The sequence below is a fragment of the Canis lupus genome, chromosome 5 (assembly GCF_011100685.1).
Source record: "Canis lupus familiaris isolate Mischka breed German Shepherd chromosome 5, alternate assembly UU_Cfam_GSD_1.0, whole genome shotgun sequence".
In the NCBI taxonomy this organism is placed as follows: Eukaryota; Metazoa; Chordata; class Mammalia; order Carnivora; family Canidae; genus Canis; species Canis lupus.
Genome location: NC_049226.1, coordinates 32,030,796 through 32,047,881, shown reverse-complemented (window position 1 = coordinate 32,047,881; position 17,086 = coordinate 32,030,796). Strand labels below are relative to the sequence as shown.

At 55.8% G+C, this 17,086-nt stretch overlaps 1 protein-coding gene across 6 annotated transcripts; it reads left to right on the top strand.

Moving 5' to 3' along the window:
• The first annotated feature begins 1,946 nt into the window (after nt 1-1,946).
• Nucleotides 1,947-11,598, top strand: ARRB2 (arrestin beta 2). Of its 6 annotated transcripts, none has more exons than XM_038536584.1 (16): nt 1,947-2,068; nt 4,957-4,987; nt 5,605-5,665; nt 5,778-5,822; nt 6,040-6,326; nt 6,524-6,583; nt 6,928-6,995; nt 7,141-7,276; nt 7,446-7,530; nt 7,714-7,786; nt 8,041-8,178; nt 8,996-9,079; nt 9,165-9,244; nt 9,352-9,406; nt 9,674-9,780; nt 10,484-11,598. In XM_038536584.1, the coding sequence occupies exons 1-15, from the start codon at nt 2,046-2,048 to the stop codon at nt 9,765-9,767; spliced, it is 1,320 nt and encodes a 439-aa protein (XP_038392512.1). In that variant the 5' UTR covers nt 1,947-2,045; the 3' UTR covers nt 9,768-9,780; nt 10,484-11,598. The 6 variants fall into 6 exon arrangements, with proteins under 6 accessions (XP_038392512.1, XP_038392511.1, XP_038392514.1 ...); XM_038536583.1 differs by having other exon boundaries at nt 10,386-11,598; XM_038536586.1 differs by lacking the exon at nt 10,484-11,598 and having other exon boundaries at nt 6,040-6,236; nt 9,674-10,147.
• Nucleotides 11,599-17,086: the final 5,488 nt, after the last annotated feature.

Below are 17,086 nucleotides of genomic sequence, written 5' to 3'. Positions count from 1 at the left end.
TTTGCAGAGAAATAACATCTTAATTTGTTTTAAAGATTTTATTTATTTATTTGACAGGGAGAGAGAGAGAATGTGCACACAGGGGAAGCAACAGGCAGAGGGAGAGGGAGAAGCAGGCTCCCCGTGGACTAGGGAGCCCAATGTAGGACTTGATCCCGGGACTCTGAGATCATGACCTGAGCCGAAGGCAGATGCTTAACCAACTGAGCCCCCAGGCGCCTGAAACATCTTTATAATGATGGTTTTTCCCACCTAGTATTTGGTGTACCTCTTTCATTCTTTCTAGCCTTCTTCAACATCTTCCTAAAATTGTCTTTATATTAGCTTCTTTTAACACATAGCATTCATGCCACACAGATCACTACCTTTCGGTTCCAAAATCACATTAGATATGTAGCAAGGTGTATCTCATTACCTTCTGGTCATGACCCTTTGACATCGTGATTCATGAGTCTAAAAGAAATGCATGATCAAAAGCTTGAAAGGGATGAAGGGTGAGCTTAAGAGGTGGTGACAGAACTGCCTCTGTTTGAACGTTAAAGATTATCCCAGAGACTGTCATTTTTTGGCAAATGGAACAGTGGGGGGATAAATATGAAGTTAGTTCATTTGGGTGGGAAAGACGTGCAAGAAGGAGAAATACCTTAGCTCCTTAAGTCCAGAAATGTCAGGCACCCATCATCCTCTCCCCATCCCATCCACTCTGCCCTAGAAATGGCTCCTTCGCCTGGCCTCTCTTCTCCTCTTTAGTTTTAGCCTCGACAGCCTTGCCCCACTCTCTCCACCGTCCACATTGCCCAGGATTATCCTCCTGAAGGAGAAATCTCACTGTGCCATTCTTTAACTGGATCCACACATCCTGCTCCGCAGAAGACCTTGTCCCTTCACCTGCTATGCGGAATCCTTCACACCCTGTTCCAGTCCCCCTCTCCACCTCACCTCTCCTGCGGTGGAACCCCACAAACTCTTCGGAAGAGGACACGACTTGCCTTTCTGTGGCTTTGCAATACCTTTTCTCAACCTCTGGCCACCCTTAGAAATATTGTCCTCAAATGTCTCCTCTTCTGGACTGCGTACCCTCCCTCCGCCCTTGCCCCAGTTAAGCGCTGGTAGTTGCTTTGCCTTCTGGGTTATACCTCCACTTTAGTGTTCTTGGGATCATAAGACCTGTTTTATGTGTCTCCCAAAGTGTCCTAGAAAGCAGGGGCCCTGGGAATTCGTGTCTGTGTCCCTATCGCCTAGAACAGTGACTAACACGAAATAGGCATGGATGCATGGATAGATGGACGGATGCACACATAGACGGGAGCATAGGTGCATGGACGGATGCCGGCTGTGATGAGAGCAGATGGAAGAGATGGGTAGTCAGAGAACACAGGCAAGCAACCCTGCAGATGTGGGACAGACAGCAGAGGGAGCTGACACACCACAGTAAGGAAGCGGACGGACGAGCCGACGGAGGCTGAGAGCCTTGAGGTGAGCGGCGCGCGCGCCGGAGCGAGCATCACGCAGCTGGGGCTCCTCCCCCACGTGTGCATCCCCGCATCCTTCTCCCCACACCGCGCCGGGGCTCCTTCCTCCGCTTCCACCGCCCGCGTAGCCCCCACTGCCTCCGAGAAAGCAAACAAAGGGGAGGGGACCCCCGAGGCGCCCTGGCCGCAGGGAGCCAATCACCGGGCCCTCGCCCTCCCGGCGGGCGGGCACCTCGGTTCCGGGGAGCCCAATCGGTTCCCGCCGGGGGCGTGGAGGGGCGGAGAGATGGGCGGGCAGAGCGGGCACCGGGGACCGCGCGCGCCGGAGGGACCCCTTGGGAGCGCGGGGCGGGGCCGCGGCGGGGCGGGCACGGGGGCGGAGCCAGTCGGCGCGGCGCGCGCGGTCTGGGCTGACGCATCGGGCCCCGGTTCCCCCGGTTCGGAGGGGGCTCGAGGGGCGGGGGAGGGAGCGAGCGCGGAGGGCGCGCGTGCGCAGTGGCGCGGGGAGGAGCAGGCACCCGGCGGCAGGCGGGGAGGCTGCGAGCAGCCGCGAACCGGGCGGGCGCGCGCACCATGGGGGAGAAACCGGGCACCAGGTAAGGGAGGTGGGGCCCCGCGGCGGGACGTGGGCGGCGGCGCGGGGCGGGGGCCGGGGCGGTCCTGGGACCAGGACACCGGGGGAGAGGACCGGGGGGGCCGGGTCCCCGGGGGGACAGCCATCTGGGGCCGCGCGCGTCGGTCCTCGAGGATAATGAGGGGGACGCATGTGGGGCCCTTGCAGACGGCGAGGGCTGGAGGGGAGCAGGAAAGCGGCGTCTGGGTTCCCGCAGGGATGTGGGGGCCGGACAACCGAGTTCTCCGGTGTAGGCTGCGATGCAGGGGCGGAGGAAGGAGGAGCAGGTGGCCGCCCCGAGGGGTCGGGTATGGGAAGGCTGGATGCTGGGAGGGGATCCCCCCTAGACTCGTGCCGAGCTGCGGGAGAGCCTCCTGGCCAATACCCCACAGGCGGTCGGGCTGTCCCAAGGGCCAGGTGGCTCTGCTTCCAAACTTCTGCCTTCCCCCAGGTTGCTAGGAGCAACAGCTTCATCTTGGGGGAGCAGAGTGCATGACGACCCCCCACCTCCATTCGGGGCCTTACCCCTCTTCCCGGAGGTGAGGGGAGACAGTATCTGCCCTGGGCACGCCATCCACTCCCCGGATGTTTTCTGTGCAATCGAGGCTCCTTCCTTCCACTGATACCCTGAGTTCTCTTTTTTGGTCTCTAGCAAAATCCACTTCCTGTTGTGGGCCAACACCCCCAGGGGGATAGTGGGTGAATGCCTGAGTCCCTGGGGAGCAGGAGCAAAGGAGGAAAAGATTGGGGCACTATGCCTTTATCCAGAAGGCATCAGGAACTGGGCCCTGGTCCCCAGACGCCTCTTTTTCTGCAAAACATTATCCTATCAGCCCCACCGCTCCCCACCCATAGAATAGGAGAACCCAGGTTTCTGAGCCTCAAGTCGAGTCATATCAGAAAGAGATGATCAGAGGCAGGACTGCTGGCCTGGATTAGGGCTTATAACACCCCCAAGAAAGGGGAAGTTGCTGAGTTGAGGGAGGCCCCCAATTTCCGTTATGTGGTTCAGGGAGGAGGATGGATGGACCAGAGGGGTACTGCTGACTTGGCATAATTCCTGCCACCCCCATCTAATTCTGGGCCACAGGAAATGGAGAGAACGTCTGCTGCTTCCAGCCCCCTCACTAGGCACCTCTGGGCACCCCCACACTCTGCCTCCTTGGCCAGCTGAGGCTCCTAAGAGCAGGTCACCCTGCAGCTGCTCCGGGGCAGTTACCCCAAAACTATAGTCCAGTGACTTTCTTCCTAATAGGAGAAACCCTGGGAAAAAAGGAAAACTAGAAGCAAAAGGGAAAGAGAGCTGGATGAAGCCATAGCTGTTCGCCCCCAGCTTGGGACAAGAGGTGGTGCTCATTGTAGCTGCCATCATTACCAACGTTTACTCTGCTTCATTAGGTTGGGATACCTGGGGACCCCCATACCCTTTGCCTCATGACCTTTGGACAGCCTGGCCTTCTGGGAAGAAGCAGCAAGTGAAGTTGTTAGAGCAGAACTGGTGGGGAGCGGGGGGCGGGGGGGGGGGGGCGGCTGGAGGAAGGATGGCCTAGTTGGCAGGACCTCACTGTCTACTATCCGAGGACTCTGCCCTGTGATGGCCACTGAGGTATAGCGGATTGGGATGGGGAAGGTCCGACCTGCAGGTGGCCAGAACATAGGGGTCACCAGACACTTGCCTACCCTCTCAGCAGTGGGTAGAGCCCAAGCTGAGATTGTTTCAGCTCCAAGGCTGGGTGTTGGGGCAGGGAGTGAGGGCAGGGAGCTCTGGCAATTAAACAAGTTTAATGCCGATTGCAGAGACAGGAGAATATGAAGTTTTAGCGATAAAGAGCATGGGCTCAGAGCCACATTGCCTCTGGTCATCTGAGTCCCACCATTTACACCCTCTGGGGTCTTATGCTCAATTCTTCAGTCCTCCATGCCTTGGTTCCCTCACTTGGAAACTAGGAACATTGGGACCTCCGTCATTGGGTCGCTAAGAATATTAAATGAGATAATACACACGAAGCTCTTAAAACAGTGCTGAGCACGGGGCATTCACCCAACAAATGCCAGCCAATGTCATCATCTCTATCGTCCGGTTGCATGGCAGTGGCAGCCCGCCCCCAGGCAGTGTGCTGGGGGTGCTTAACTGAATAAAGCTTCTAATGAAGCATCGTCTACCTAGTGAGGCAGATGTTCAGATGATCCACAGCTCACAGCCTGTGCATGTTGTCACACCACCAGGAAAACACGAGGCAGTGTAACAGGAACACCCCTTCCTCCCCCAAAAAAGGAGTAACCAGGGTCCGGGCTGGATTTGCTTTCTAAAGGAGGTGATATCTGAGCTCAGCCTTCAAAGACAAGGAGGCTCGGAGGCCGCTGGGATCAGGGATGGGGACAGTTGGAGGTTAATGGAGTAGGGTCACACGTAAGTAGTGCCTACAAGTAGAAACCATTTCAGGGGCAAAAGCAGGGCCATTGCCTTTCTGGGTACTCCAGCCATCTTTGGAGCTGGAGACCGGAGAAGATGGAAGCAGGGCCAGGTCTGAGACAGACACTCCTACAACCTGCCCATTCAGGCCCCCTGGGGGGTGGGGGTTGCACTCAGAAGAGCCTGGGTGGTTCCTGCCATTGCCGTAGGAGGAGGGGAGCTAGTAAGGGTGGAACGGGGCCAGGGGGCAGGGGTGCCCTTGCTGTGTTGGGAATATTGAGGACCTGTGGTGTCCTTCCTCTGGGAAGAAGTGGGAGGGGTAGGGCTGGCAAGGCCCCACAGGCTGCAGACAGAACCCGGGGTGAGCCCTGCCATTCAGGGCAGCATGGGGGTCCCCGGTGTGGGGGTCCCTGCCGAGTCTGAGGGACGCAGTGGGGTTTCCCTTTCTGTTTTGTTAGGGTCTTCAAGAAGTCAAGCCCTAACTGCAAGGTGAGTCTCCCAGGCTGCTTTTCCTCTCTGGGCCCCTGCAAGGCCCAGCCTGCCCCTAGCCAATCCCCAACCCCTGGCTCCCCACTTCCTGTGACAGCTAAGAGCTGACTTCCTTCCCTCCTGAAGCCCCTTGCCACAAAGGCCGCTCAACCTGAGCCAGCCACGGGGCTGGGTGGGGAAGGTCTGTGTCCCTCGGCAAGATGCAGGGGGAGGGGCCAGGAGCCCTAGGCTGTACCCCTTTGAGGAGCCAGCTTTCCCAGGGCTGGGAAGGGTCAGCAGCTCCCCAGGCTATGGCCTGCGTCTCCCAGAGCCCCTGGAGGGGAGCCAGCAAGGCCATACCCTGCTCTCTAGCTGACCTACCTGTGGCCTGTCCCACCACTACCCCGCCCCACCACTCATACACACTTCACACTTGCCTGACTTATGGGCAGAGGTGTGAAGAGCTTCAAGGTTGGGGACCCTGGGAAACTCCACTGTTCTGCCCTTCTGAGCCCGCTGGGAGGAGACCCCAAGGATACTTCAGCCTGGAAGGACTAGGGGCAGGGCAGGCACCCTGAAGGGCTCTGATGCCCCTCAACCTCCCACCCTATCTTCCCTGTGCCCCTCTGTACCCTTAGCTCACTGTGTACTTGGGCAAGCGGGACTTTGTGGATCACCTGGACAAAGTAGATCCTGTGGGTAAGTGTGCCCAGAAAGCAGCAGCAGGTGCCCTGGGAGGAGGAGAGGCTCCTGGGCCCAGGGATAGTGGGGAGGCCCTGGCAGGAAACGAGCTCATGTGTTCCCCTCCCAGATGGCGTGGTGCTCGTGGACCCAGACTACTTGAAGGATCGCAAAGGTACTGGCCAGGTGGAGGGGGCCTGGGGAGGTGGGGTGCGCTGGCACTGACACGACCCCGGGGACATGGAGGGCCAATCCCAGACATGGAGAGTCGACTCCAGGGACACAGAGGGCAGGGACAGAAGGGGAAGTGGGTTTGGGCAGCTTTGATGCTGCTAGGGGCCGGGGGGCTGGGGCTAAGGGTCCTGACCGCCCCCCCTTGCCCTCCCTCTTAGTGTTTGTGACCCTCACCTGCGCCTTCCGCTATGGCCGCGAGGACCTGGATGTGCTGGGCCTGTCCTTCCGCAAAGACCTGTTCATTGCCACCTACCAGGCCTTCCCCCCCGGGCCCAACCCACCCCAGCCCCCCACTCGCCTGCAGGACCGGCTGCTGAGGAAGCTGGGCCAGCATGCCCACCCATTTTTCTTCACAGTGAGGATGCTCCTCACCCTGTACAGGGCAAGGGGTCTAGGGCTGAGCTTGGGGGGTGGGCACCTGTCACAGATGGATCTGGAAGAAACAGTGAGGACCCCCCTGCCCTGTCACTTCAGGGTCACCCAGCACCCTTGTCTCTGCATCCTCCCTGGGGTCCCCCCTTCCTTCTTCCTCTCTCACCCCCCCCCCCGCCTCCTTTTCCAGACTCTTAGTTGGGATTGGGAGAAATTTTGGTGGGGGGGGCTCTTGGGAAGAACTGAAGCCTCCCCTTGCCTCCACCACAGATACCCCAGAACCTGCCCTGCTCTGTCACCCTGCAGCCGGGCCCAGAGGACACGGGGAAGGTAGGGCAGGGATGGCTCTGAGGGCTCAGGACAGCACAGGGCCCAGCGGGAGCTGGGGATACCCCGGGAAGGGGCTGTTGGGGAGCAGCCTGGGCAGGACAGGGGATCCTGGACCCCGGGGCCGGGGGTGACCTTGCACAGACAGGAACAGTGCCCTGCCCAGTAGACTGGGTGTCGGGGGCAGGGGCAGAGGACGGAGCCCCCAGCCCTGTGTGCCTCACACCAGACTGCAATGGGGCAAGAACCCCCCACCCCCACCCCCGAGGCAAGGCGAGGGAAGAGGGAAGGAAGGGTGTGGTGGTGTCAGGAGCCTTGTGTAAGATGTGACCTTTTCTCCCTCCCAGGCCTGTGGAGTAGACTTTGAGATCCGAGCCTTCTGTGCCAAATCTCTAGAAGAGAAAAGCCACAAAAGGTGAGGGGATGTGAGCTCCCCTGTGGTCTGACCCTTCCCTCCCCGCTCCCCGGAGCCCCAGGCACCCCCGCCCCTCCATCAGACCAGCAGTGGGGGTCTGGGTATCTAAGGACCGGCCCCTCCCTCCCCTCCTCCCCACCCCCAGGAACTCTGTGCGGCTGGTGATTCGAAAGGTGCAATTTGCCCCGGAGAAACCCGGCCCCCAGCCATCAGCAGAAACCACACGCCACTTCCTCATGTCTGACCGGTCCCTGCATCTAGAGGCTTCCCTGGACAAAGAGGTGGGGTGCAGGAGGGTGGCACAGGTGCCGCAGCGTGCATAGCCCCCTGGCCGAGGCCTGAAGCTGGCTGCCAGGACCCCGGGTGTCTGTGTGTGGGGCAGGCGGGAGGAACGCTGATCATGAGGCTGGTGCCAGCAGACAGCACTAACTGGACCCTTCCCCTCAAAAGCTGTACTACCACGGGGAGCCCCTCAACGTCAACGTCCACGTCACCAACAACTCCACCAAGACCATCAAGAAAATCAAAGTCTCCGGTAAGCGGGGTGACAGAAGGGGAATTGAGGGGGGTTTTGGGGGTGCCCATGTGGCTCCTGGTCATGTTGGCCCCAGGGACACACCCCAGAATTAGATGCAGCCTGGGGTGGTGGGGGTGGGTCCCAGCGGGGCAGCAGCCTGAGCTTCCTGCACGGCTGCTTCACCACCCCCTCACCCCACAGTGAGACAGTATGCTGACATCTGCCTCTTCAGCACTGCCCAGTATAAGTGTCCTGTGGCTCAGATCGAACAAGAGTGAGTAGCAGGATGGCCAGAGCCCCACCTTAGGGCAGGACCATAGGCAGGGGTGGGGGGTGATGGGGTGAGGATGGAATGAACCCACTCTACCTACAAGGAAGGGGATTCCCTCCATCAGCAGGTGGCTCTGAGCACATCCTACTCCTCATACCTGCAGCCCAAACACAAAAGGGTGGGTGGTAGTGGAGAAGCCGCTGGGGGTGGGCATCTGGCCCCTCCTAGAGCCTCGTTCTCTTGCTCCCACCCCCCAGTGACCAGGTGTCACCCAGTTCCACATTCTGCAAGGTGTACACCATCACCCCGCTGCTCAGTGACAACCGGGAGAAGCGCGGTCTTGCCCTGGACGGGAAGCTCAAGCATGAAGACACCAACTTGGCCTCCAGCACCATGTGAGACCAGGCTGGGTGGGGGCGGGGGTGTGGGTGGGGTTTGGGGCGTCCCCCCTCTGCAGCCTAGGGCGTACATGCCCCTTCAGGGCCGGCTGCGTGTCAGGCTGTGTCCTGGGTGCCGGGGCTTGATCGGGGAACAGAGCAGGTGGAGCTTCTAGGCAGGGAAGACAGATAAGGGATGAGTGCTGAGAAGCAGCAGGTTAGAGATGGGAGATAGTAGGGGGCAGGGAGCGGGCAGGGTGCAGCCACTGTAAATAAAGTGGCTGGGGGAGGCATGAATTCTGAGTGGGGACCCAGAGTAAGTAGGTCACGTGGACACACAAGGAAAGCTCGTTGTGGGCAGAGGGATCTGCAAGCACAGAGACTTAGAGGTGGCCCAGGCCCAGCCAAGTAGAGAGGCATGGTGCCAGTGTGCCTGTGGGCAGGAGTGTCAGGCCTGGGCCCCCCCATCCCCACCGGTGCCATCATGCACAGTGCACACAGCAGAGTGCATACAGCAGGCCCGAGGCCCACGTGGAGGCCCAACCTCCAGAAAGCAGGGGGTGTGGCTGGGGGAGTTGAAAGCAAGACGGTGCAGGGCCCTGGGGTCACAAGGATGTCTGCTTTTATGAGACATGAGAAGCCACAAGCTGGTCCTGCGGAGAGGGGTGCACTGGGGTGCTCGGCTGGGAGAACAGCATAGCCTGCGCTGCTGGCTGGAGCACTGGGGTTGGGGGTCGGGGGTCAAGGGTCAGCCACCCAGAACCTGACAGGAGCCCTCAGGGGTGGGTGAGGGCATAGGCAGTGGGCTGCAGTCTAGCTCCTCCCCTGATTGCAGCGTGAAGGAGGGGGCCAACAAGGAGGTGCTGGGTATCCTGGTGTCCTACAGGGTCAAGGTGAAGCTGGTGGTGTCTCGAGGCGGGTGAGTGTGGTGGGGGAACTGTGGGGGGTGTGGTGGCCTGCCCGGGGCGTGGGAGTGTTGGCCCTTCATGCTGTCCCCCCTCCAGGGACGTCTCTGTGGAGCTGCCGTTTGTCCTCATGCACCCCAAGCCCCACGACCACATCACCCTCCCCAGGCTCCAGACAGGTAAGCACGACGCTCCCCCACCCCCAGCCAGAAGAGCACCCCCCCAGCTGGGGGAGCACAGCTGGTCCTTCCAGCACCCACCCACCCCTTCCCTCTCCTCACCTCAGCTGCTCCTGACACAGACGCCCCTGTGGACACCAACCTCATTGAATTTGATACCAAGTAAGAGACCCCCCCACACTTTGTGACCTTTGAGCTCTGGACAGGGAATCCCCTCAGCCCTCACACCTGCCCTCACCCTCCTCTCCTCCCCCGGGGCACCAGATCCAGACCATTAGCATCCCTCAGGAGGCTGCCTGTCCTGTCCCTTCTTGCCCCCGCACCCAGCCAGGCTGCTGACCGCCCCCTGGCTCCGGGAGGGGCGCAGGGCGCCCAGAGGGGTTCTGGAGCCCTCACTTATTCCCTCCTGTCCATCCGCCCAATGTCAAGCTACGCCACGGACGATGATATCGTGTTCGAGGACTTTGCCCGGCTTCGGCTGAAGGGGATGAAGGATGAGGACTACGAGGACCAGTTCTGCTAGGAGGAGGGCTCAGGTGCTGCTGGGAGAGGGGGGTCCCCGCCTCTGCCCTCCCTCCACGCAGCAGCCTCCCCACCCCCCCAGCTGCCCCCAGACATGCACTGGACCCATCTCCGTGGAACGTGGGCATTACTTTTTCAACTCCAGCTGTGCCTCCCCAACTAACCAACCCCCCCCAGTGGGTGGCAGGCTGTGTTCACACCTACGTTTGTGGAGGGGGCTGCGAAAGAGACAGGAGGGAAGGTGGGGAGAAGGAAGCCCCATGTGCACCGTCACAGCAACAGCTTCCCTTCCCTTCCAGAGGACACCCTTCTGGGGGGGCAAGGCCACTTCTTTGTTTCTGAGCATAAAGAAGAAAATAAACCTTGGAATAGGCACGCGCATCCATGTCTCCTGTGCGGTGCTTGAGGAGCGGACAGTTGCTCATCTGCGGCTGTTCCCTTGGGGCTGAGTGCCCGGCAGGGGGAAGGACAGTGGGCCACCGGGCCCACAGGCTGGCCGTTGGTATCCCAACGCACAGGCTGTCTGTGTGGTCTAGGGGAACCCGGAAATGGAGTTCGCCCAGTCCACACTCCAGGGTGTGGCCTGCTAAAGCCACGGTGTCCCCGTGTGCATTTGCAGGGGAAACAGGAAGGCACAGCACTGTCCCTGGGAGCTGGGCAGGGCGGACACATGCGACCCGGTGGTGACCTGCCATGGCCGTGTGCCTGTGTTCACAGTGCCTTATGGATGCTGCAGCCACCCGATCCCGGGGCTTACTGGATGGAACCCGCGTGACATCCTGTGGGGCCTGGTGTCATCATTTCTGCCATGGAAGCCAAGGCTTGGGGCGCCTGGGGGCGCTCAGTCTGTGAAACAGCTGCCGTTGGCTCAGGTCATGAGCCAGGGTCCTGGGATCGAGCCCCACATCAGGCTCCCCACTGGATGGGCAGCCTGCTTCTCCCTCTTCAACACTTGTGCTCTCCTGCTCTCCCTCTCTCTTAAATAAATATTAAAAAAAAAAAAAAAAAAAAAGCAGCAGCAGCAGCAGCCCAGGCTCTGGGCAGCCCCAGGGAGTCACACCACTGAGAGCAAGTCCCAGAAGCAGCACCCTACCACCCTCCCCTGACATTCCTCAGGCACTCTCTAAACCCCAGGCTGGGCCAAGGGGGTGAGCGACACCCCACTGCCCTGCTCACCCCCCCAACCCACCCCCTCTCCCACCTCCCAGCCTTTCTCTCCTGATTCTCGTAAGGCTCATTCAGCCACTCTGCCAACAGCCTCGCTGCCGAGTCCCTGTGATGTGCCAGGTGCAGCAGAGGGATATGTGGTGGTGACCAAAGCCACCATTCACCACCCTTCTCTAGTGACTTAATTACAGGATCCATGCTCCAGAGGGGACATGCAGGAGCAATGAGAATACACGACCTACTGGAGAGCTCTGACCAAGCCTGGGGTTTGGGAAGGATCTCCCCAGAGGGAGGGAGCACCCTTTGCACAGAGAACCGGCAGACGAGCACAGGTTGGAACATTCTGGGCACTGCCAGCATTGCAGTAATTCCCGTGAGCCTGCTCCTTGACCTCTGCACTCCCAGCCCCTGGAGCTCAGCACTGCTTTGGGTGAACCCTCAGGGAGACACCATAAAGACGCACAGCCCAAGCTCTACCTCCTTCCGATCCCCTGGGGTCAGGAAGATCCACCAGTCTGCACCTCGAATTAGCACACAACTTGAGAAACAATGTCTTTTTTTTTTTTTTTTTAGCTTTTTATGCTTTTAATGTTTTTATGAAGGTCAAACATGCACAGGGCATGAAGAAAGAAATCCAAACTGCCTACAATAAACAGTGAAAAGAAGGCTCCCTCCTGCCTCCCATTCGTCATTCCCAGAGGCAACCACTATCAGCAGTCCCTGGAGTAGTCTCCCAAAGATATTGTTTGTTTTAAAGATTTTATTTATTTATTCATGAGAGACGCAGAGAGAGAGACGCAGAGACACAGACAAGGGAGAAGCAGGCTCCCTGTGGGGAGCCCGATGAGGGACTCAATCCCAGGACCCCGGGGTCATGCCCTGAGCCGAAGGCAGATGCTCACCCGCTGAGCCACCCAGGGGTCCCTGGATGTCATTTATTTTTACCAGTCTCCTGCCGACACACACGAAGTGAAGGAGGTCAGCTCTTCCATGAATGCAGGCACCAGTACAATAAGGATCCCCCAAGATAGGTCTTTTTTGCACACGTGAGCTGGGTCTATAGGACAAGCTCTTACAAGCAGACTTGCTGGGTCAGACAGTGAGACAGAATCTTTAGGATCCTGCCAATCAAGCAGGTGAAATATGGTATCATCTGAGTTTTAATTTGCATTTGATTATAAGTGAAAATAAAACCTGATTTATCAAAAAAAAAAAGGAGGGACACCTGGGTGGCTCAGTGGTTGAGCACTTTGGCTAAGATCGTGCCTTTGGCTCAGATCATGATCCTGGGGTCCTGGGATCGAGTCCCACATCAGGCTCCCCACAGGGAGCCTGCTTCTCCCTCTGTCTGCATCTCTGCCTCTCTCTGTGTGTGTCTCTCATGAATAAATAAATTTTTTTTGTTTTTTTTTTAATAAATAAATCTTTAAAAAAAAACAAACCTGATTTATCGGGGTACCTTTTTTTTTTAATGTATTCTCAGTGCTCTTTATACACTAAAGAAATGAGCTCTTTGTCATATATTTTGCAAATATTTTTCCTGGTTTGTCATTGTCTTTTTTTGTTTGTTTGTTTTATTTATGATAGTCACAGAGAGAGAGAGAGAGAGAGAGGCAGAGACATAGGCAGAGGGAGAAGCAGGCTCCATGCACCGGGAGCCCAATGTGGGATTCGATCCCGGGTCTCCAGGATCGCACCCTGGGCCAAAGGCAGGCGCCAAACCGCTGCACCACCCAGGGATCCCTGTCATTGTCTTTTGAATTTGTTTCTAGGTTCGTATTTTTGGGTGCTTTTTTTTTTTTTTTTTTTGGTTTAATATGGAGGTAAAATTCACATAACATAAAATTAACCATCTTAAACTGTACAGTTTAGTAGTTTAATGGCATTTAATACATCCACAATGTTGCTAAGCCATCACCTCTAGTTGCAAAGCATTTTGCTCTTGATATTTTTTTAAAGACTATTTATTTATTTGAAAGAGAGAGAGAGAGCACACAAGCAGGGGGAGGGATAGAGGGAGAGGGAGAAGCAGATCCCCACTAAACAGGGAGCCTGACATAGGACTCGATCCCAGGACCCAGGGATCATCACCTGAGCTGAAGGCAGATACTTAACCGACCCAGGTGCCCCGTTTCCGATATTTTTAATAATTCACTTTTTAAACTTTAAGGTACACAATCACAGTCACTTTTTTCAAAGTTTTTTTTTAAGATTTTATTTATTTGAGAGAGAGGACGCACAAGCGGGGAGAAGAGCAGAGGGAGAGAGAGAAGCAGGCTCCCCACTGAGCAGGGAGTCCAATGCAGGACTTGATCCCAAGACCCCTGGATCATGACCTGAGCCAAAGGGAGATGCTTAATCGACCCAGGTGCCTCTGCTCCTGATATTTTTCATAATTCACTTTTTAAGTTTTAAGGTAGACAATCACAATCACTCTTTTAACGGCTTCTTGGAGTATTTTTTTCTCCAAGCTCTTGGCCCTTCTGTTCCCTCGCAATCTGGCGCTTCTTTTTCCTTCCAGACTGAACTTGGAGCCCGCCCTACCCAATGCAACCCCATCCGCTAGCTCAACTGCTCCTCCTGACAAACACCTGCTGTCAACCCCCAGCCCAGGCTCCGTCCCATTGCCCCCAGCCCACACCGCTCCAGCACAGGGCTAGCGAGTGCCGCCAGACTAAAACCACGGAATGCAACTGCACATAGCACACATTAGTTCACTCAACAAATACTTCTTGATACATCTGAGGTGCCAACCCCGTGCTGGGCGCTTGGAGACACGTTTGGGGCCACTGCCAACATACAGTCAGCTGGGCCCTTGATTCCCCAATGAGCCTCTGTCCCTCCCTACACTCCTGGTCACCTCCCTCACTACATATTCCCAACCTTCCTCACACTCACGGTGATTTCTGAGCCTCACAGAGATCAGGCTGCCAGGGATGGTGATGTACAAACACCTGCATGGATCTGGGTTCTCTACAACCAAGGCCAAGCCGCCTTCTCCTATTCAGAGCTCCCTCCTCCACCTCAGCTCAGACCTGTCCCCTCCTACCTCCTCTGAGACCTCAATTCATCAAACCACGCCCCCGACTTTGACCTCTACCTCCTTCTCTCTACTCGTTCTTCCTCCACAGCATGTAAACCCACACAAGTCTCTTCTGTCCAAGGAAGGAAGGAAACCAAACAGAAGACACTCCTCCACTCTCGGGCCTCTTCCTCATGAAGTAAATCTCTATCCATTTCTTCTCCACCGTTTCACCGTTTCAGAGTTGTCTACGCACAGAGTTGAAGGAGCCAGGGACAGTCACAAGGCCTATAGCCTATCCCTCTCCAGCTCACTTCTCCGTAGAGGCAACCATTTTCACCTCCTTTGGATGCTTCTTCTGGTATTTACCTCCATGCCCCTGAACAACAATGTTCCAGATTTTTGTTCTAAGCATCCCCAGCGCCCCACCATTCAAGCTGAAGACTGAGTCCCTTCTGCCCCTCTCTGCCACAGTGGAACACGCACCATCCTGCCCCAGCATCCCATGCTCCCAAGAAAGTTGTATCAATGGGGGGTGAGGTCAATATTCAATATTTGCACTTTGCTGCCTACACATGACATATCCAGTTGTCACGCGGTATATGGATGACCTCTTGCACAAGGCCATCTTCCCTGAATAGCTGTCATTTTAGGAATCTGCTTATTCCCTGAGTTGCTCACTAATTCTGCCCTGTACTCTTCTCTGAAAGTCTATATATCCTCTCTATACCCTCAAAACGAAACAGATGTTCATCACTTACGTCTCTGTAAAGCTATCTCTCCAGAAGCCTTCTAGAACCACCCCATTCTGAACTGGGTGCTCCTCCTGCCTGCCACACTGGCGCGGCCTTCACCTGGTGTTCTCTCATTCGTCCCTTGCAGTGTTGAAGGCCTTACTCAGATTCTGTATCCTACATCTTCCTCTTCTGGGTCTACTCCTAGTAACCTCCTGAGAAAGGGAACTTGAGAGAGAAATCTGAGACCTCTGTACGTATCAAAATGTCTTTATTCCACCTCCATCTTAGCTGTTGTGAGAGTCCACGTCTCCCCTAAAATCTCTTCTTCCACGGCGCAAGACCAGGAGCTGGCCACCTAGGTAAAGACTGGGTTTCCTAGAACCCCAGAGTTGGGTGAGACCATATGACTGTTTCCTTCCATGGAATGAGAGTAGAAATTATCTGGGGGACACCTGGGTGGCTCAGTGGTTGAGCACCTGCCTTTGGCTCAGGGTGTGATCCTGCAGTCTCAGGATCGAGTCCCACATCAGGCTTCCTGCTTGGAGCCTGCTTCTCCCTCTGCCTACATCTCTGCCTCTCTCTTCTGTGTCTCTCATGAATAAATAAATAAAATCTTAAAAAAAAAAAAAAAAAGAAATTATCTGGGCCACTTCCTGGTCACCTGAGCCAGGTGAGCCTCCTCCACATTTCCTCTTCATCCTTGCCGCCGCCTGCCTCTGACCCAGGAATGGTAGCAACCCAGTTTTGACAGGACGGACAGCACTGCCCCAGAGCAGCGGTCTTCAGATTTCACTGTGCAGACAGATCACCTGAGGATCTTCAAACACAGATACTGATTCAGAAGATGTGCTTGGGGCCTGCGACTCTGTAGTTCTAGTGAGCTTCTAGGTAATGTCAATGCTGCTGGCCTGCAGACCACACTCTTGAGTACAAGACCCTACAGGCTGGCAAAGCTGCACTTTTAGCCTTGATCTTCGTATGACCTGTGGAACATGCTGAACTACCCACGCTGGGCTGTTTTTTGGGAAAAAAAAAAAAATTAAGTTCTATGTTATTGAATCATTGCATTTTTAGCCTTCATCCTAGCACCACTGGGGTATAGAATTCCAGATTAGAACAACTTAGTAAATAAACTTTCATTTAATACCTATTTTCTCGTTTTAGTTCTAAGCTTTTTTTTTTTTTTTTTTTTTAATTAATTTAAGTAATCTCTACACCCAACATGGGGCTTGAACTCACTACCCGGAGATCAAGAGTCACATGCCCTTCTGACTGGGCCAGCCAGCTACCCCTAATCTCTGTTTTCAATACAACTGTGCCCAGTGGGGCAGGGGCAGGTGGGGAGGGCCTTCCATGCCAAAGGCCCTGTTTTCCACCTTCAACAACAACAACAACAAAACCTCCAGTATTTGATGGGTTGGAGCTGAGTGGTTGTACAGAGATATATACAGCAAAGGAGAAAATCTGGGGAAGGGGTATCTATTTCAAATAATCCTCCTCATTTTAGTATCACCTACATCCCAGTTGTACACGATGCCACTAAATTAAGAGTAAATCATGTTGCTTTGAAGCTTTCTCCACTGCTGGCTTAATGACCACTTCACTGCTAAATCAGTCACCACTTTCCCTCTGTCTTCCAGCTTCTACTTAATTTTGCTATTAATTCCTATCCCTGGAACACCTGGGTTGCTCAGTGGTTGGCCATCTGCCTTTGGCTCAGGTTGTGATCCCAGGACTGGAGATGGAGTCCCACATCGGGCTCCTTACAGGGGGCCTGCTTCTCCTCCCTCTGCCTGTGTGTCTCTGCCTCTCTTTCTGTGTCTCTCATAGATAAATAAATAAAATATTTTTTAAAAATTCCTCTCTCTCTCTGACCCCTTAATAAAAATTCCCTTGCTGTTACTTTATTAGGATTTTAAAAAGGAGTGAAGTTCCATGCGAGGTCCCTCACACTGAACTCAAAGTCTCCATTCATCTTGCTATCCCTGAGCCAACCAGCTTCATTCCCAATCTTCCAGAGGCTGTCCCCCTCCCCCGCCAAAGGTACACCTGGCCATAACACACTTCTTGTTATGAAGATCCTTCAAGGGTTCCCAAGGGCTTCGGGAGCAAAGTCCAAATGACTTAGCTGGGAAGCCCCTTGCTGATCTGGCTCCAACTCCATCAAGCCGCTGCCACATTGCACTGGCGGCTCCCGTCAAACTGGCTCCCTGGCTGCACCGGCGCTGCACCAGGCACCCCCTTCCTCAGCACCATGCACCCGCTGGGGCCGACCCCCTCTTCCACTGCAGCCTCTCGTCCACCTGATGATCCCTAAGCTCGTCTCCAGCAACGCTTATCCCCTCCACCCCCGCTCCAATCCTCTCTCTGGGCTCCCGGAGGGCCACCTCGCTG